The sequence below is a fragment of the Eumetopias jubatus genome, unplaced genomic scaffold (genome assembly GCF_037043125.1).
Source record: "Eumetopias jubatus isolate StellerSeaLion01/CBP00866 unplaced genomic scaffold, mEumJub1_p1.0 scaffold_17, whole genome shotgun sequence".
NCBI classification, from domain to species: domain Eukaryota; kingdom Metazoa; phylum Chordata; class Mammalia; order Carnivora; family Otariidae; genus Eumetopias; species Eumetopias jubatus.
In genome coordinates this window covers 97,412-117,751 of record NW_028274823.1, presented here as the reverse complement: position 1 = coordinate 117,751, position 20,340 = coordinate 97,412, and the positions used below count along the sequence as shown (strand labels likewise).

Sequence of the window (20,340 nt, the reverse complement as noted above, 5' to 3'; positions counted from 1 at the left end):
GGTAGGTCACGGTGCCCCTAGGGCTCTACCTGGTCAGCTAGGTGACCTCCCAGGCTGAGACCATGCCAGACACACCAAGGGTACTTTTCTTCCTGGACACCACCTAAGTTCTCAGAGCCTCAGGCTCTGGGCAGCTGCTGGCTCTACCCGGAGGTCTGTGGTACAGACACACATCTGTCTCCCGCTCTTCTGTCCTTGAAAAATGAGGAGAGAAAAGGGGCTGTTCACCTGATGGGGAAACAGGGAGCAAAGCAGCAGGGCACTGCTCCCAGTCTGGTCCGAAGTACTTTTGCTCCTGTGCAATGGCCCTGAGCCTCTCCCTACCAGCCTCCACGCTGGCCCTGTGCAGTACCATCTGTTCTGGGTCCTTCTGACTGGAAGGTGCTGGCTGCCTCTTCCAGGCCCCCTGGCTGGGTGGTGAGAGGCAGAAGCCTTCCTGGGGTGAAGGGATGCCTCCCTGGGAGTGGGAGCTCAGAGCTGTGCTCTTGGCTAACCTGCCCCTTGTCCAGTGCTCCAGGCTGCCGGTGGAGGAGAAGACGTTGGGCAGAGCTGTAAGGACAGGGGTCTTCCCTCCTGTCTGTGGGCCATCCCAGGGTGCCTCGCCTCTGTTCTGCAGCCCAGATCCCTCCCTCTTCAGCCCAGGCCCCACGCCCCTTATTCCAGCCTTGGGCAGGGGTCCTTCTGGCTAAGCATGTGCCTGTTCTTTCAGAGGGATCCAGGCTTCTGGCTTGGTGCTATGCTACAGTCTTTACCTGGACTTCTATTTTTCCGTAGCTAGGAGAAGGAGGGACTGCTCCAAGGGGGGGGTGTGGTCCAAGGGTGAGTGTGAATGCTGGCAAAACTCCCAGCCACCCAACTTTGCCTGGGCGCCTGCAGAAGCACCCCTAGGAGGCGAAGCCCAGCCTCTAGGGGCCTCCAGCCCCTTGTAGTCCTGTGGTGGAGGGACCCTGGTAGGCCTGGCCCTGACCTGCTCCCCTTGTCTCTAGCGCCTGGTTCGCATGAACATGCCCATCTCCAATGAGGACATGACCGTCCACTTCACGTCCACGCTGATGGCCCTCATTCGGACTGCACTGGAGATCGAGCTGGCTCCAGGTGAGCAAGGCAGCATCTGGGGAGGGCACCAAGCCAGGACCGGGCGGTCCTCAGTCCAGAGCCACCCCCAGGTGGGTGTGCAGGGAAGGGGGGTGAGGAGGCTTGTCTGGAGACGACCAAGGACAGCTGCTCATGGCGCCTCTGTTGGGCACTGACCTCATCCCCTGATAACCGCCCTGCCTTTGAGCCTTGTAATGATCCCATTTTCATGTGCGGGAGCTGAGGTGCAGGTTAAATGACCTGTCCAGGTTACCCAGAGCATGGGACGGCAGAGCATAGGTTCACATGAGGTAGCACCCTTCCAGGGTGCAGTGTCTGTGTGCCTTCTGTCCGCTCCCCGTAGTGACCCCGGGCCCTGTCCGGTCCTCTCCTGAGCTGACTGATAGGACTGCATAGCCTGTGCCAAATCTAGGAGAGAATAAACCTCCAGTGTATCCTTTCCACCTTCACCCTCCTGTGAAAATTAGAAAAATTAGAGCCACCAGAGGGGATCTGCACTGTCTCTGCCCCCACACCACCCTCCTGGCCGCACTCGAGCCCTTGAGCTCAGCCATTTCGTTTGTAGCGGATGAGTCAAGGCCAGTCCCGTACCCTGCCCCCCTTGCCCTCTAGGTCCCGTTCTCATCATCTACCCAAAGATGTCATGCCAGAAATTCTGCACCCTGCTTCTTGCCTGTCAGTTTTTCCTCCCTATTGGATTCTTTGTATCAACTTATAAACAAGCTATGATCTCTCCCGTCTTTAAAAGGTTTTCTTCTCCCTCCATTGGCTTCCCTATGTTTATTCTTCCCCTCCTCGCGACCAACTCCTCGAGAGACTGGTCTGTATTGTCTGTCTGGTCTCTCTTGTCCGGTCTGCAGGTGGGTTTCCACTGCAATGCTGCTGGAGCCACTCTTGCTGAGCTGTTCGGCGACCTCCGTGTGCTCGGTCCTCATTTTACCTAATCCACAGCTCAGCCTTTCCTCCGTGGTCGCGTCCGCCGGCGGCTCGGCCCTTCCTCCGTGGCCGCGTCCGCCCGCGGCTCGGCCCTTCCTCCGTGGTCGTGTAGTTCTTCTTGAATCCCTTTGATGTTTCCTGTTCTGTTTTCTCATGTCTCCCATCCTCTGAATGTCACGGTGCCCCTCAGACTGTTCCCTTTGCCACGTTCATCATTCCACCTATTTTCATGGCTCTAAATACTGGGAATTCCAACTTTGTGTTTTTAGTGCAGGCCTCCTCCTGAACTCCAGACCTGCATTCTGCATTCTCATGTGAATTTTTACTGTCTCCACTGGGAGGCCCAGGAAGCATTCCAAAGTTCACTTGCCCAAACTTGATCGCCACGTGTTCCCCATGATCTTTCCCGTCTCCATCAGTGGAAACTCTGTTCTTCCAGTTAGTCACTCAAGACAAAAACCTCTGGAGTCATTCTTACCTCCTCTTTCTTTCTTTCTTTTTTTTAAAATCCTTTTCCCAGTTTTGATCCATATATGATCTCCTGTCATATCTCTTGACTCCACCTTCATAATATACCAGAATATGGTCACTTCTATGTCCTCTCCCACTGCTAGCTCCTGGTCCAAGCCCCTCTCTCGGGTCTTGACTCGATTCTTAGAGTAGCTTCAGACTGGTCTGCCTCTGTTCTTATCTGCCTGCAACAGAACAGCTAGAATGATCATGTTAAAAACCAAAGCAATAAAATTAATAAACCTCTGGCTAGACCAATCAAGAAAAAGAGATAGAAATAACGAATATAAGGAATGAAAGAGAGAACACCACTACAGGTCCTGCTGCCATTAAATGGATAACAAGGATATTTTATGAACAACTTTCTGTCAATAACTTCAACAACTTAAATGAAATGGAAAAATTCCTTGACACCAAATATCAAGCTCATTCAAGAATGGATAACCTGAGTGGGTTAAAAAAAGGAAGAGAGAATCTGAGTAGCACTATAGTTATTAAAGAAATTAAATTATAGTTAAAAGCCTTCCAACAAAGAAAATCCCCGGCCCAGTTAGCTCCATAGGTGAGGTCCACCAAACATTTAAGGGGGAGATAATACCAGCTCTATATAAACTCTTCCAGAAAATAGAGAAAAAGAGGACATTTCTCAACTTACCATATTGTGCTGACATTGCTCCTACACCAAGATGAGACAAAGACATTATAGGAAAAGAAAGTGACAGATCAGTATCCCTCATGACCGTAGACACAAAAATATTCCACCCAGTTTTCTCAAACTGAGTCTGGCTGTATATATATCTATTTGCTTGATGACAAAAGTAGGGTTTATCCCAGGAATGCAAGCTGAGTTCAAGTATAAAAAATCAATCAATATAATTTAATATATCAAAGAAGTAGAACTATATGATCATCTCAATAGATGCAGAAAAAGCATTTCACAAGAATTCAGTATCCATGATTTTAAAAATTCTGCATAGAGTAGAAACTGAAGGAAGCCCCCTCAATCTGATCAAGGATATCTATGAAAAACCTTCAGCGAATGACACACTTAACAAAGAAAGACTAACCCCTTTTTCCCTAAGATCAAGAACAAAGGATGTCTGCTGTCACCATTCTTGTTCAACACCATACATTAGGTCCTAGCCATTGTAATGAGTTAAGAAAAAGAAATAGGCATACCAATTGGAAAGGAAGAAATAAAACTGCCTGTATTCACAACTGACATGATTATCTATGGAGAAAATCTGAAAGACTCTAAGAAAAAGTGAATAAAATGGAGGCATCTATGGGCCAAGGAATGCCAAGGATGGCTGGGAGCCACCAACATCTAGAAACGGGCGAGGAAGAATTCTTCACTAGAACATTTGGAGGAGGCACGGTCATGCTGGACACCTTGATTTTGAGCTTCTGGCCTCCAGAACTGAGATAATAAATTTCTGTTGTTTTAAGCCATTAAAAAAAGTAACTAAAACCATCCCCAAGTATAGAGCAAGGTCACAGGATACAAGGTCAGTGTGCAAGAAGCAAATGTATTTCTATATATTAGCAATTAACAATTGAAATGGGAAAAAGTTCCATTAAAATCACACCAAAAACATGAAGTACTTCTCTGTTGTTGGATAACTCTAAAAAGTATATATGTGAGATCTCTATGTTGCAAATTTCAAAACATTGAAAGAAGCAAAGAAGATCTAAAAATTAAGCACTGCATCATCTTCATGCATTGAAAGATTCCATATTGTCATGATGTCAGTTCTTCCCACATTCATCAATAGAATAAATGTTCACCCAATCAAAATCCCAACAGGTTTTTAGGTAGAAATGTACAAACAAATTCTAAAATGTATCTAGAAAAGCAAAAGAACTTGAATAACAAACAATTTTGAAAAGAGAACAAAGAAAACTTACTCTACCTGAATCAAAGACTTTCTATAAAGCACGTCAATTGAGGTGTATCGTGTTGGTGACAGGACAGAGACATGGGTCAGTGGAACACAATAGAGACTCATACTTACATTGCCAATGGATTTTTGATGAAGTTGTAAAGGCAATTAATGAAGAAAAGATAATTTTTTCAACAAATGGTACTTGAAAAATTTAGACAACTATCCAGAAAAGGGAAAAATCTTGACATTTAGTGTCTTAGTCTGCTAGGGCTGCCAATAACAAAGAACCACAACTGAGTGGCTTAAACACAGAAATTTATTTCTCACAGTCTGGAGGCTGAAAGTCCAAATCAAGGTGCCAGGAAGGTAAGTTTCATTCCTGGGCCTGTTCTCTTGGTTTGTAGGGTGGTCACCTTCTCACTGTGTGCTCACATGGTCTTTCCCTGAGTGCATACAGAGAGTGAATGAATTTTCTGGTGTCTCTTCTCATAAGGACACTAACTCTCTGGGTCAGGGTCCCACCCTTCTGACCTCATTTCACCTAATTGCCTCCTTCTCGGCCTTATACAGTCACAATGAGGGTTCCGGCTTCAGCATGTGAACGGGGGCAGCACACAATTCAGTCCATAGCACATACCTTTTACCTCCTACAAAAATTAACTTGAAATTGATCATAGACATAAATGTAAAATGTAAAATTATAAAACCTCTAGAAGGAAACACAGGAGAGAGATTTTGGCAATTTTGAGTTTGGCAAAGATTTTTGAAGACACAAAAAGCATGAGCCATAAAAGAAAAATTGAGAAATTGAACTTTATCAACATTAAAAACTTTTGCTCTTCAAAAAGACATTTAAGAAAATGAAAAGACAAAGCTAAAGCATTGGTGAAGATATTTTTGAACCATGTATCTGATATAGGATCAGTTTTCAGAATAGATAAAGGTCTGTCACAACTCAGTAATAAGAAAATAAACAACCTAATAAAAATGGGTAAAGGATTCGAATAGACATGTCACCAAAAAATATATATGGAAGGCAAATAAACACCTATAAAGATGCTCAATATCATTAATCATTAGAGAAATCCAAAATGAAGTCTACGGCCATACCACCCTGAACGCGCCCGATCTCGTCTGATCTCGGAAGCTAAGCAGGGTCGGGCCTGGTTCGTACTTGGATGGGAGAAATCCAAAATGAAGCCATAGTAAGATAACACTACATGGTTATTAATACGACTAAAGTACTTTTCTAAATGACAATATTAAGTCCTGGTGAGAATGCATAATATGGAATTCTTGTGATCCTAGTTTGGCAGTTCCTTACCGTACGGCCCAGCCAGCCCACTCCCAAGTGGGAAGAAAAGAAAACATACATCTGCACAAAAACCTATATGCAAATGTTCACAGCTTTATTTCATAATCTCCTCAAAATGTAAGCAACTCAAATGCTCACAACTGGTGAATGGATAAACAAATTGGGGTCTATCCATACCACAAGGTAGTACTCTGCAATCAAAAGAAACAGGCTACTTATACACTCAACAACATGGACTGAATCTCAAAGGCACCACGCTGAGTGGAGAAGTCCTACTCAAAAGCCAATACACCCGATGACGTTGTTTGTGTGGCATTCTGGAGAAGGCAAAACAGACCGAGACAGAAAACACACTAGGGATGGGACGGGGTGAGAGGAGGCCAAGGGGTCAGCTACAAAGGGAGCACAGAGGGACTTTGGCAGTGGGGCCATATACCATGACTCGATTGTGGGGTGGATGTGTGGCTTTATGGATTTACCAAAGTTCATAGAATGGGATAACTGAAAAGGGCGGATTTCGTTGTATGTACATTATACCATAGTAAACCTGATGCTAAAAAAAGGTCAGAGTATTTTATCCCTCTGCTTATCACGCTCTGCTGCTTCCTATCTCAACATCTGCTCCCTGCAGCCCGTCACCCCCACCCCCCGCTCAGTGAGCCTTGCCTTCCTGGCTGGTTGTGTGACACACCAAGGCCTTTGCAACCCCTGGTCCTTTTCTGCCTTTGGGGTCTTACACACACACCACCTTCTCATGAGACCTTTCCTGACTACCCTGTCCAAAATTTCAGCCCTCCTAATATTTCTCATCCCTCCCTACTTAAGCTTTTTCTGCACCCAACACACTAGGTTTTGAACTTACTGCCACTTTATTGTTGAGTCAAGCCACATGGTGCCACAAAGGCGGCTCCTTTGCTTTTGTTCCATCACCTAGAATAGTCCCTGGCACGGGAGGGTGCTCTCTTGATAGTTTTGAATGGCTGGATGAACAGCTGGACCGCCACCCTATCCGTTCTCCACTCCCAGGGCCCACGCACACAGGCCTCTGTGTCTGCACGTGCCCATCAGGGACGCTCCGACAGCCGCCGTGGCCATGCTTCTCCCCGCTCTGCCCTTTCTCCTGGCACTGTCCTTGCCCCATTTCCCCTCACACCACACCTCTCCCTGCCGGCTCCCCCAGGGGGCCCGTGAGACAGCTCCTAACATCTCTCTTCCCCTCCACACCCTTGTCCTGCCCCAGCCGGCACCAAGTAGCATCAGTGTGATGCAGAGTTGAGGAAGGAGATTTCCTCTGTGTGGGCCAATCTGCCCCAGAAGACCCTGGATTTACTGGTGCCACCCCATAAACGTAAGTGAGGGCAAGAAATTCTCCTTGTTCACCCCCCTTTTGTGTCCCACCCAGAGGCAGAGCCAGGAGGCCTGGGCCAGGGTGACCTCGTCAATAGTCTAGACTTAGTTTCCACCTGCAGGGAGAACGGTCTTACCAGTGGGTGCGTAGGGACTGTGGGAAGGGATTCCCTGGGCTTTATTCTGTTGACCACAGTCACCCACGTCCCTGGTGGGGGTGTATACTTAAAAAAATCCAGAGAACAGCAGGGAGACTCCTACAGTTAGAGATGAGGTGCTTAAAGATTAAACCCCACATCCACTTCACTGGGAGGAGATGGAGGGCCCTGTGGAGAGTCAGTACAGCTCCAGATGACACGTGCTCAGTGCCCAAAGATGCCACTTCGGCCAAGCCCTGTGCCCTTCCCTGAGCATGTCCAGGAGTCCCTGTGGTGGAGGCTGTTCCCTTGCCCCCCCACCTCCCCTTCCTCCTCCACACCCCACCCTCTGTTTTCTCTCCCTCCAGCCGATGAGATGACCGTAGGGAAGGTGTACGCAACTCTGATGATACTTGACTTCTACAAACAGAACAAGACCCCTAGAGACCAGATTCACCAGGCCACGGGAGGCCTGTCCCAGGTACCGAGTTCCAGGATTTCCAAGAAGGAAACCTCAGACTCTGGCACCGTCAGTTGTTCTGACGGCAGAGGAAACCCACATCCTTCCTGGGGATTGCACGGCGGGAAAAAGAAGGTGAGAGGTTCCTACTGTAGCCTCACTCTCCGGCCCCAAAGTCAGAAACCCCATACAGCCTGCGTGCTTTCCAACGGCTGGTCTCCTGCTGGTACTGGGGGCCCCCCTGACTTGGAGACCTAGTGTTCAGGAGCAGTAGACAAGGGGTGAGGACCTGTTCCCTGGAGATCCCACTGTTTTAAGTGGTAGAAGAAAGAAGTTTGAAGAATATTTGAGGAGGTTGTTTGGGGAGGTTTGAGGAGAACCTGATTACCGTGCACATTGGCAGGGACCGGAGAAATTCAAACTGATGGGTCCAGGGTCATGATTTCTTCCACTCATGACTCTGACTGGGCTGGTTTGGGGCCCCATATTCCCGATGTTATCCTTCAAAGATAACAACTTTCCCACGCAGGCAAACCATCCTGGCATACGTAGACTCTGTCTAGAAAGTTGCCTGGTGTTCGGAGCTTACAGGGACATTCACCCATTGTGGGATGGGAAGTATCTGATGCCCACACCACATCCCCCATTCCCCTGTCTGTTGCAGACACCCATCAGTGCCCCCCCGCCACCCCCTGAGCCCTGAAATGTCCTTAGAATTCTGCTCATTCCGGGCTCATGCAGCCTCTACCCATCAATCCAAGTTGATGATGAGATGAAATCTTTTTACCATTTGTAATTGGATGAGGTCCCCAGATTGTAGGTAGGGAAACTGAAGCTCCAAGAAGTGAAATGACTTTCCTGATGTCACTCACAGGCCAGGTTGGGAGTAAGCCCCCGCCTACCTCCTGTGTAGGGCTGGGGCAGGGCAGAAGGAGCACCAACCCATGCTGTGGGGTCAGGCCAGCTTTCCGGCACACCTGTCTCTGCCCTTAGAGCTCTTCGTCTTCCCTGCGTCCCTTCTACAGATGGGCCCTGTGTCCCTGTTCCACCCTCTGAAGGCCACGCTGGAGCAGACACAGCCGGCTGTGCTCCGAGGAGCCCGGGTTTTCCTTCAGCAGAAGAGCTCTGCGTCCCTCAGCAACGGCGGGGCCGTGTGAGTACCTGGCCAGGGTGCGAGGTGCACGGAGGAGGCAGGACTCCTGGTTTCTCCCCCTCCCAGAGGGGCTCCCTGTAGGCTGTGCTGCAGGACATGGAGCCCTCAGGTCCCATCACCACTTTGGGAGACTGGCCTCTCTGTTCCACCCCGTGCCCACCTCCCCCCGAATGGTTCCCCGCGGATGCTGCCTGAAAGCTAGTCCAGGCGGGCTGCTGGAGCGGTCCATGGTGGACTCCAAAGCTAATTCCCGAAACGTTACACGGTGCATGTGATGGCGTTGAGGTCAGTGGATTTAGACAGTCGGTGGTTCCCACTGTCACATCCCATTGTGCGTGCCCATTTCCCTTTCCGGTGAGGGGCCTCTGCCTCCGCTTCCTCACTGTCCGTTGAGAAATGATTTGTTTCGACCCCATTCTGTTGACGGCCTGAGTGTGTCTAGTCTTCCTAACTCCTCTAAGACATTTTTCCTCAGATCTCCACTCCAGTAGTGATTTCTGAAGCAACTGTATTTTGTAGACAAATTGGTAACGTCCTTGTTACCTAACCCCTAACTCTTGCCACAATAATTCTTGGTAATGAACCACCCAAAACCAAGTGTTGCGAACTAACAATCACCTACCTGTCTTGCACCGTGTGTCGCTGGGGCGTGGTAGCAGGCAGGCTCCTCTCAGCCACCCCCCTCAGGGCCGGCAGGGTCCCAGGTCTGCTAACACCCTATTGGCTAAAGGAAATCATTGGCTGAGCCCAAAGAGGGGGGCCTGTGCTCTGCCTCATCCAGCAAGGGCTAGGGTGTGGGGCCTGGTACCAGGCTGGGCACAGCATGCATGTTTAGGGCTCCTGATTTCCTCTTCATCTGTACATGTTTGGACGTTCTTTTCTGCAGCCTGGTTGTGGGTCTTGGACTGTTAATCAGGTAGGTTTTCCTGAGTACTACACTGCCCCTAACGTAGTGGTCAGGGCCTGCTGTGCACCAGCGTAGACAGGATGTCCGCCCTCTGCGTCATGCATGCTGTGCACATGTGGCCTCCCACTACTCCTGGGAGGCCCTGTCTAGGGCCGAGGAACCTGCCGGGTGTCCCTAGACCAGCAAGCGGTGGGCCCAGACCTCCCTTGGACTCATGTCCGGGGGCCCTCTCTGCCCATCTGCTCTGAGCCCTGGTACTGGGTCCACATCCCTTGCTGTGTGGCCACTTGAGAGCTTGTACTTGAAGGGCCTCATGCGTCTGGGCTGCTTCTCACCCAGAGTAGAAGGGGCCAGTATAGGTTCCTGGCAGGTTGGAGCCAGGTCCTTGGTGGGCCTTCCAAGGCCCACAGACCTCTGAGCCAACAGCACAATCCTCTCTTCTCTACAGACAAACCCAGGAGAGTGGCATCAAGGAGTCTGTTTCCTGGGGTACTCAGAGGACCCAGGAGGTACCCTATGAGGCAAGGACACCCCTGGAGCGTGGCCACTCTACAGAGATCCCAGTGGTGCAGCCAGGAAAACCGGGGAGGGCCCCCAGGGCTGGGGAGCCAGGCTGGGGATGGGGGATGAGACAAGGATTGGGGTGAGACAGGGATGGTGGGAGATGGCAGGAGTGTGGCGGGGAGCCCAGGATGGGGGGGAAGGTGAGAGTGGGGTGGGGGCCGGTGTGACTGCGGGCTGCTGTATGCCCAGGCTGTGGACGTCCAGATGCAGAGCATGGCCCTGAGAGGTCCTGACGGGGAGCCCCAACCCGGACTGGAGAGCCAGGGATGCGCGGCCTCCATGCCTCGCCCGGCTGCAGAGACTCAGGTGGGTGGCCTGGGAGGGCCAGGGTCATGGGAGGGTGGGGGCGTGGGGGATGAGGAGCCCTGGCTTGGGGAGGGCTTGTGTCCCGCGTGAGGGCTCCCTACCTGCACTGCGGCCTGGACACTGTCAGCCCCGTTGGGAGCTCCCAGGACGATGGTCTCAAGAGGTGCAGCCAGAGTCCTCGGAGGCCTGCCAGGAATCCCCACCACCCACCGGTGCTCAGCCTCCTGTGGTGGCCCTGGGGCTTCCATCTCCCAGCCCAGTGTCCCTGACTCAGACTCTCCCTCTCTCTAGGACACCCCTCTCCCACGCCAGCCTGCATTGCCCCCCCGGCCCCCCCGCCATGCACACGGTGCGTCACAGCTTGGTCCTCCCTTTCCCCCATGGATGCTCTGGGGAGGACCTGCCCTGTTCTTTTTTTCTTTTAAAGATTTTATTTATTTTATTTGAGAGAGAGAGCACATGAGAGGGGGGAGGGTCAGAGGGAGAAGCAGACTCCCTGCTGAGCCCAATGCGGGACTCGATCCTGGAACTCCAGGGTCATGACCTGAGCCGAAGGCAGTCGCTTAACCAACTGAGCCACCCAGGCGCCCGACCTGCCCTGTTCTTTCTCTGGACTCTGGAGGCGGCACCACCTCCATCCCCTGCTCCTTCGGGGATGCTTTGAGTACCGAGCAGGAAGCTCCAGGGCAAGGGAGCTGTGGGCCCATTCACAAGGACTCAGAGAGGGGCCTGCAGACCTGAGGCTGTGTCAGGGGGCCCTGCTTTCACTTCCTGGGATGGTGAGGGGCTTTAGAGGGGCATGTCCTCCAGCCGGGGACCTTCAATGTTTGCCTGGGGCTGGCCCTGTCCCTGCCTCCTTTTGTGGTTCCTGGTTCTGCACATTCCAAATGACTTCATTCTCTAAACTTGTCTCTGCCTCCCATTGGTGGTGGCTCCAGCCCTCTTCCCCTTCCTGAGCCTGGCCCGCTGGGCGGCCAGCTTGAGGACGCCAAGTGGAGGCTGTGGGTCAGCTCCCCTTGGAGGGCCCCTGTCTGCAGGTCCCGATTTCAGCCCAGGGCAGGAGCCCCATGGCCCTGGCCGAGCACAGCCATCACACGCAGCCACCCCTCAGGGTTCTCCCAGCCAGGCGCGCAGCCTCCCTCTTCCTGGCATCCTCCCTGTCCCCCAGGGACACTGAGGCCAACAGCTCTCTGGGCCCCGCTGGCAGAGATGGACAGCACCTTGTGCAGCGTGCTCTGGGAGAAAGGGTGGGCCTGGGTGGGGAAGAGCTTTCTGGGGAGAGGGAGGGGCCTGGTGGTTCCTGAACCCCAGGCCTGCAGTGCCGCCCTGGAGCCTGCCCCAGGCCCCTCTCTCAGACTGTGTGCCAACCCACATCCCACCCACAGCCGGCCCCCAACGCCAGCCCCATGAAGCGCTCCATCTCCACACTGGCGCCCCAGCGTCCCCACGTGGCTCATCTCTGCAGCGCTGCCCTGGACCGTGCCCCAGCCAGCCAGGCTGCGCCCCATCACCACCACCGCTGCCATCGCCGCAGGGACAGGAAGCCGAAGTCCTTGGAGAAGGGGCTCAGCCTGTCCGCAGACACAGATGGCGGTGCGTGCGGGGGTCCCTCCTATGGCCAGGGCCTGAGGCATTCCTTTCTGTGCCTCCACCATCCAAACGGCCCTGAGTAGGGGGCTGTGAGTCCCAGGTCTGGGGACCAGGCAGGATCACCCATGCACCTCAGCTCTCCCCCTGGGTCCCCCTGCTGGCCCTGGGGACCGGGTCTGGGCTGGGGGTCTGTCTTCCCACCTGGCTCATTGTGCTGAGTTCCCCTCTTCCTGGCCAGCACCCGGCAGTGCTGCAGGGCCAGGCCCACCCCCGGGAGAGGGGCCCACAGGCTGCTGGAGGAAGCGCAGACAGGAGCGGGGCCGGTCCCAAGAGCGGAGGCAGCCCTCTTCCTCTTCCTCGGAGAAGCAGCGTTTCTACTCCTGTGACCGCTTTGGGGGCCGGGAGCCCTCGCAGCCCAAACCCTCCCTCAGCAGCCACCCCACGTCACCAACAGCTGGGCAGGAGCCAGGACCCCCAAGACCGGTAAGACAGGACCCCCCTCACTGCCCCTCCTTACGAGCCCCCCCCACCATGCTCCGAATCCTCCTTCATGTCCTGGTTCCCAGGCCCGAGTCTGCGCTCCCCCCCTCCTTGCTCCATTCCTCCCGCACCAGCCCGATCCTCCCCTCCCAACTGCCCTGGACTGGCCTCTGGTCTCCCTTCTCCCTGAGCTGTGCCTGTCCCTTTGTTCCCCACTGGTCCCCAACCACCTCCCCAGGCCTACCGGCACCAGCGGCTTTCCCCCCTCCACCACACACCCTACGGGTCCCCTCCCAGGGTGCCTGCCTCTCTCCATGCCTCACCCCCCACCTCCATGGTTTTCACCTGCATTGGCCTCTGGTCTGGGACTTTGATTTTTTTTTTTTTCTCTGTTCTATTTTCTTGTTGGGTGGTGGTTCAGTGAATGGGAGCCCCTTGTTGCCAACATCCGGTGCTAGCACCCCTGGCCGTGGTGGGCGGAGGCAGCTCCCCCAGACTTCGCTGACCCCCCTTCCCAGTGTCACCTACAAGATGGCCAATCTTCGCCTGTCCACTTTGCTGGGGCACAGACCAGCCTCCCCACCTTTTCCCTAGGCCGGCTTAGCCGTGGCCTTTCCGAACACAACGCTCTGCTCCAGAGAGACCCCCTCAGCCAGCCCCTGGCCGCCGGCTCTAGGATCGGCTCTGACCCTTACTTGGGGCAGTGTCTGGACAGTGAGGACACTGCCCGCACCCAGCCTGAGGACACGCTTACCTTCAAGGAGGCTGTGGCCACCAACTCAGGCCGCTCCTCCCGGATTTCCTATGTGTCCTCCCTGACCTCCCAGTCGCACCCCCTCCGCCGCGTGCCCAACGGCTACCACTGCACTCTGGGGCTCAGCTCGGGCGGCCGGGTTCGGCATAGCTACCACCACCCCGATCAAGACCACTGGTGCTAGCCGCACCTCCGCCGCGTGCTGGCTCAGTGGGCGCTTTCCAGTCCATGAGTTTTATCATCCATGCTGGGCTCCCAAGGACGCGCAGGGGCACCCAGGCAGGGGCAGCAGCCCCTGGGAGTAGGGGCCCCGCCTTTGGGGCCAGCTGGGGGGAGGCCCTGTGGCTCCCCCCCACGTCCCCCACCCCCACCTCCTCTTTCGCGCTGGACCAATTCCGAAAGCCCTTTCGGAGAGGGACGTGGCTCTCTCTGTCCCTTGTATGCTGCCTGCCTGGGTCTCATACCACAGACCCTACACGGGAAGTTGCTGCATGTGCTGAGTGGGACCCTGTCAGTCTGAATCCTGTGTGATGGCTCCCAGCATCTGGAGGGTGTGCCCGGGCCACTTTTAGGAGGTCTGGATCTGGTAGAGACCATCCTTTATCCCCGTGTGTTGTACGGAGCCCGCCATGTTTACACGCCTGGCCAGATAAGACAGAGTGGATGGTCAACAGCAGTAGCCTCGGGAGCCCGGCCTGTGGCTCCGTGTATTCTTGTCAGCGCCCACAAACACATCCAGTGTGGCTCTTTGTACCTGAAACAGCAGGTGGACACCAGAAATACACTCACACACTCTCTGTCCTCTCCCAGATGCTGTCAACCTTGACAGGGACCAAATCTGGAAAACATTCTTGCTGTTGGTTTTGGTTTTTAATTGAAACACCCTTCCCTCTTTTGTCAATTCCATATACCTGATCTAGAAAGAAGAAAAACAGAAAAATGGGGAAGGAAATAGTAACAGAACTTTAAAAAAAGCCAACTGTAGGAAGCTGTAGGAAGCTCTCAGCTCCTTGGTGTGCGTGTGTGTGTGTGTGTGTTTGTGTGTGTGTGTGTGTGTGTGTGTGTGGCTTGTGCGAGGAGATGCTCTTGCGTCCAGCCTGGGTGGCCCCCCAGCTCCCCTGGCTTCTGCTGCTCTTGACCAAGTGCCTGACTTCTGAGCCCTCTCGTGCCAGGCTCCTGGGGGCGGTGACGTGAAGCCTGTGTGAAGCGTGGGTGAATCCTTGGAACTGTTTCCAGTTCCAAATATCAACCAAGTAGAAAGCTGGTGTCCATGGAGAACACTCATATGACATCCAGTGGGACGGTTGTAGTTGGAAACGAAGCGACCATTTCCCTGTTTTCCTCCCACAAGTGGAAGGGTTTCCTGGGAAGCCACAGAGCAGTGTAGAGCGTGTCCTTGTATGGGGTATTTTCAGTCTGTTCTATGTCTGAATCTCAGGGACGGGATGCCTGCCAAAGAGGGCGTGGTATCTGTGGTCATGAAAGTTTCTTTTCAGATAAGGCCAGAGAGAGGGAGAGGTCGTGGGAAGAGGGAGAGGTGGGGGAGTGGAGATGGACCCGGCGGGCAGGAGGGAGGGCCTGTGTCTGTGCAGGTGCGGGCACTTGGGATGCCCCGACTGAAATGAGGCCAAAACTCGGAGGAAGCGATGGGGCAAGGAGAAGCTTGGTGACTGAGGCTCAGGTAGGAGCCATCTGAAGCCCAGCACTGTGGCGCAAGACACGGGAAAGCAGGAAGCGAAAGGGAAATCCAACCTCATGGCCACTGTCAAAAGGGAAACGCCGTAGGTAGGAGACTGTGCATAAAATGTCGGGAGACCCTTTGTTTCATGAACAAAAGGAATATTTAGATGATTAGATTTTGGTGCATCCTCCATGTTTGGAAATGTCAGATGATCTCTTCGCTGGATCATTTGAGTGTTCCCATTGGCTGTTACCCCATGACTCACCTTAAAGAAACTTGGCCTGTGATGTGTGTGTGTGTTTCTCTGTGTGGAGGTGTGTCCCAGTGAGTGGATGTCGTTAACCCACAGGGCTATGCAACAAAAGACACACATTCAGTAGAAATAAATCACGTAAGACCACCACCTGTTCTAGGGTTTCAGCATGATTGTGACCAAACCATTTTATAGAACCTCCTTACTGGAAGGCACAACACTCTGAAACTTTAAGATTACTGAGTATTTTACTGCAATAGGAAATAATAATTGGAATGGTATCTCAGACTCTGCATGAGATAGCTCTGTTCCTGTTGCAAAGCAGAAGGATGTGTATTTTGATACTGATGTTTCATCTCTGGCCCATGTTATTGTGAATGTATCCATTCTGTGCAGAACCGCAGCTGCTTCCCAGGCCATGTTGGGTGGAGAATCACTGTTCTAGCCCCACACAGCCTCACCAGTCTGTCTGGATTCTTCTAGACACTGGAATTGGTGAAAACTACAGGGAGTGGGGGAAGAGATACTGTGTCTCATTTTCCTGACTTTGGATTTTGTTTCTGTATCCTCTCTTTTCAGCTATCATATGTTTCCACTGAGATCTCATAGTGAGTTGCCAAATTTGAAATGCATTAACCAGTTGTCTGCATCTGGACCAGTCAAGCAGTGGCTGTAGTTTGAAGAAGTTATGTGTGCATGTAAAATACATACATATATACATATATACAAGTATGTGCATGAAATGTATATCTTCGTACTTTTTGATACAATGTACTCATTTGCTAATTTTTAATTATATTTGATATAAATCAAAGGTTTGTTGCAAAACTTTATATTTAAGAACAGTGTTAAAAAAAAAAAAAAACCTAAAAAGAAGTCCCAACCATGCAACACAACTGGGACCTGCTTTAAAACAATCCTGTGATTGACGAGTTTGCTGTCTGAGTAATATTGATCACCCAGACTTTGGATTCTGCTATTGTTTCTACAATGACATTTTGTATGAATCAAAGTCCTTGGATTAAAATAAAACTTAGCAAAAAATCAAAACAAACCCCACCATGCTGCTGGGTGATGTATGCAAGAGGTGTGGGAGTCAGCAACCTGTGCGTCTTCAGAAGGCAGGGCCACCTCCACGGGCGTCTGGGCAGGAGTGCAGAGCTGAGCAGCTCTCTGGAGAAAATAACCCCCTAAAACTGATTTGGGCCTGTTCATGATGCAAGTGTGGATCAGCCTGAGAATCTGGGTGGGGTTGGGGTGAGGGTCATGGGTTGGGGTCAGGGCCAGGGTCTGGATCAGGGTTAGGTTTAAGCATAATTGGCTTTCGTCCCCCTCCTCCAACTCCCTGGGCCTCCAGGGTAGACAGGACTCACCCAGGGTCACACACGAGTCAGAGGTGAGCTGGAGCATTGGTTTTCAGCCCTTCACTCCTGGGCTCAGACAGAAGAAAAGTGAAATGTCCACCTGATTCCTGACAGTTTGAGATCCAACTCATCCTCAGTCAGGGGTTATAGGGGGCCTCAGAGGTTATACAGGGTTCTTCCGCCCTCCCACCTGGGAAGGGTGCTGCTGGCCCCACTCTGCCTGGGCAGCCGCAAGTTCCAGCACGGCCCCACCCCACGAGGGCACTCTGTAGACACGAATGGATTCATATAGGACTGACTGCCGTGGCCTGCCCGCCCCCATGTACAGCCTTCTTGCAGGCTGTTGGGGGGCCCCCCTGGCACTGGCTAGATCCTTCGTCCCATCTGAGTGATCGGCAGGATAGACAGGACAGCCCTTGGCCTCTGACCATCCAGGGAGGCATCTGTGGCCCTCCAGCTCAGGCCAGAAAGGCTCCTGACAACCCCCACAGCCATTACTGAGCTGACTGTGCTCCTGGCAGTGTAACAGGCCCATGGGCAGTGTAGACAGCCCCACAGGATGTTTCCATTCCCAACGTCTGTGTGGTTGAGACAAGGGCTTCCTCCTTCACAGTCTCTTAACCCTCCAAATGTTGGATGTGGCCCTGTCCACAGCAGCCATACAGCCATTCGGCAGACTGACGCTGCAGTCCTTTGGCCTCCCGATTGTGATGTAAACATTTGACATACGTATTTGCTAAGAATTAAGGTTATGGGAGTAACTGTGCCTCCCAGCAGGCAGTTTCTCAGTGAGGCTGCCTGGTTTCAGAGAGTCACATGCATGATTCAGGGACTGTGGCCCCCAGAAATTCTGCCATGTGTGGATTTGTGGTGTGGAATAATCCTTGAGCCTCCCACTGTTTCAGTGAGAGATACTTTCCTTATCATCCTCACATTTGCTCTCTGTTCTTCATAAAGGAGAGAGAAGAGACTGGAGAATGAGCCAGTTTGCTCTTTGGGGAGGAGCGATTAATGTGGGGGGCAGGTGTGACTCCGGGGCTCCTTCCTCCCAGGGAGAAGAGTGAGGTCTGTGTGCCTTCCAGTCTCTGAGATGTGAGGACCCAATATCCAAGGCAGGAGCCTTGAGTTTCCAACCAACAGCAAAATTGCTTCTTCAGCAAGTGGGAGAGCGCCTTGCCGTCATGGGAAAATAGCAAGAGCACTGGATGGGCGGCTGCAGCCCGTGACCCTAACGAAGTGACCCCTTCCTTCCTTGGGCTTCAGATTCCAAAGCCGTGCAGTCAGTCACCAGTGATGCGGAATCTGCTGCTTTCCCAGCCTGGCATCTCTTCTCACGTCCAAGTCCAGCATCTCAGCTTGCCTTTGGGAACCCCATGTCACCTGCCTACCATCCAGACAGTTCCAGAGGGCAGACCCCACTTTCCACCCACTTCAGAGATGCGTGTATGATCCAAGTCTACCCAACCCCTTGCTCTATTTCTGGGTGCTCTGATGGCTTCAAGGATGAGAGTGTGACCCAAGCCGGGCCAAAGACACTTAAAGCCATGACTTCATGGAACCCAAGGGAAAAAGAAACCCTTCCCAGTAGAATGGATGGTGAGTGGGTGTCAGCCTGGAATTGTGGGAGGCCCCAGATGCAGTGAGAGACTGCGCCTATGAATGGGGCACCCCAGGGCACTTAGCAGGATGGAGGGTTGGAGAGGGTCTAGGTCACACTGTGAGAGTGTGAGCCTTTGGGCCTGCCAGGTCCAAACCCACTCTTGTCTCTTGCAGGTATTAAGGTGTTTCTACCATTAAAAAATATTAACTTCTTTTACTGTAGTAAGTGTGTCCAGTCCCTTGCCATCCAAAAAAGAACTGGGTAACACATCAGGATCAACAATCCCTGAGACTCCCCGTGCACAGTGTCCTCGCTGAGCAGGGTATGGCTGGGGGAGAGGAAGATAGTGAGTGGGGTCGGGTCTAAGGGCAGCTCCAGAACAGTTCTGTCCCTGTTCCTTTTCTGTCCTAGGAGAGGAAAACCCCAGAACAGTGAGAGGAGAACCAGCAGGAGGATGAGGCCCTGGATGGCTAATTGATCTGCCTGTTTTTTCCTTATTTCAGGGTCCATTTTATTATTGTGCATTTTTATTAGGAAATCACCCATTTCCTCTAGGCTTCCAGTCTGATGCAATAGGTTTCCCTTATTTGACCTTTAATGTCTGTTTTTTTTTTTTTAAGATCTTATTTATTTATTTGACAGAGCGAGCAAGTGAGAGGGAGAGCACAAGCAGGGTGAGCAGCAGGGAGAGGGAGACGCAGGCTCCCGCGGAGCAGGGAGCCCGACGTGGGGCTCGATCCCGGGACCCCGGGATCATGACCTGAGCCGAAGGCAGACGCTTAACTGACTGAGCCACCCAGGTGCCCCTGATTTCTCCTCTTTTTCTAGTTTTCTACAAAATTGTCACAATTAGTGAACAAATATTGATATGTTATTTTTAGCGGGAGTCCGTATTTTATTCAGGTTCCCTCTGTTCTACCTTTTCTCGCTCCAGGATCCCATGCAGGGCACCACGTGACATGTGCTCACCATGTGTCTTTAGGCTCTCCTTGGCTGTGACAGTTTCTCAGACTTGCTTTGTTTCAGTGACCTTGGCAGTGTTGAGGAGAACCGGTCAGGCATTTTGTAGAAAGTCCCGCATTGGGATTTACTTGTTTTCCTCCTGATTAGACTGGGGTTATGGGTTTGGAGGAAGCAGATCAGGGAGGTAAAGTGCTTTGTCGTTACTTTACAACAAGGGAACACTTGTCACTGTCCATGTAACGCTGGTCACCTGGCTGAGGCAGCATTGGTCAGGCTTCCCCACCAGGAAGTTACTCTTTCCCATGTGCAGGAAGACAACTGCCCTGAGCCCCCACTTTAGGAGAGGAGAGTTAGCTCCATTTACTTGATGAATGGTTATCTACATCTATTAGTTGGAATTCTTATAGGAGAGGTCTATTCAATCCCGCTTATAAAAAGCTATGTAATTTGTTAATAAAAAGGCAACAAAGTAATTTAAAAGATCCCAATCCCATTGGCTTCATTGACCAATTCATGAAACAGGCAGCATCCCGTTTAGCAAAAAGAAAGGGGCTCCTTTGAGCTGCAGGGAGGGGAAGGATTTTAAAGGCAGAGAGGGCATTGAAAAAAATAAATTACTAGAAAAGGATGCACTATTTTAGGCAATGTCCCCCTCCTAAGGGGAACAGAAGGGGCCATTCAGTTCATTTTCCAGGTTGACCGGTTAAAGTTTACGTGGAGGTGAGGGTGTGTGGAACTGCAGTTAGGTCAGGTAGTAAGTCTTGGTTTGCTGGCTTGGGTCTCCTGACGTAAGTGACTCCATTTTGGCCCTGTGGTTTCTTTTTAAAAAATCGTTTATTTGGGGGCACCTGGGTGGCTCAGTCAGTTAAGTGTCTACCTTCAGCTCAGGTCATGATCTCAGAGTCCTGGGATCAAGCCCCACGTCGGGCTCCCTGCTCGGTGGGGGGTCTGCTTCTCCCTCTCCCTCTGTCTCTCCCCTCTGCTTATGCACTCTCTCTCCCTCTCAAATAAATAAGTAAAATCTTAAAAAGAATCATTT

The 20,340-nt window shown here is 52.1% G+C and overlaps 1 protein-coding gene across 1 annotated transcript; it reads left to right on the top strand.

The window, feature by feature from the left end:
• The first annotated feature begins 491 nt into the window (after positions 1-491).
• On the top strand, positions 492-13,624 carry LOC148162125 (voltage-dependent N-type calcium channel subunit alpha-1B-like). The gene is given in 11 exon segments (XM_088019827.1): positions 492-1,095; positions 6,983-7,090; positions 7,595-7,707; positions 8,712-8,839; positions 10,195-10,312; positions 10,433-10,450; positions 10,500-10,616; positions 12,002-12,209; positions 12,445-12,685; positions 13,094-13,224; positions 13,227-13,624. Coding segments are annotated over 11 exon segments (1,677 nt in total). The 5' UTR covers positions 492-998.
• Positions 13,625-20,340: the final 6,716 nt, after the last annotated feature.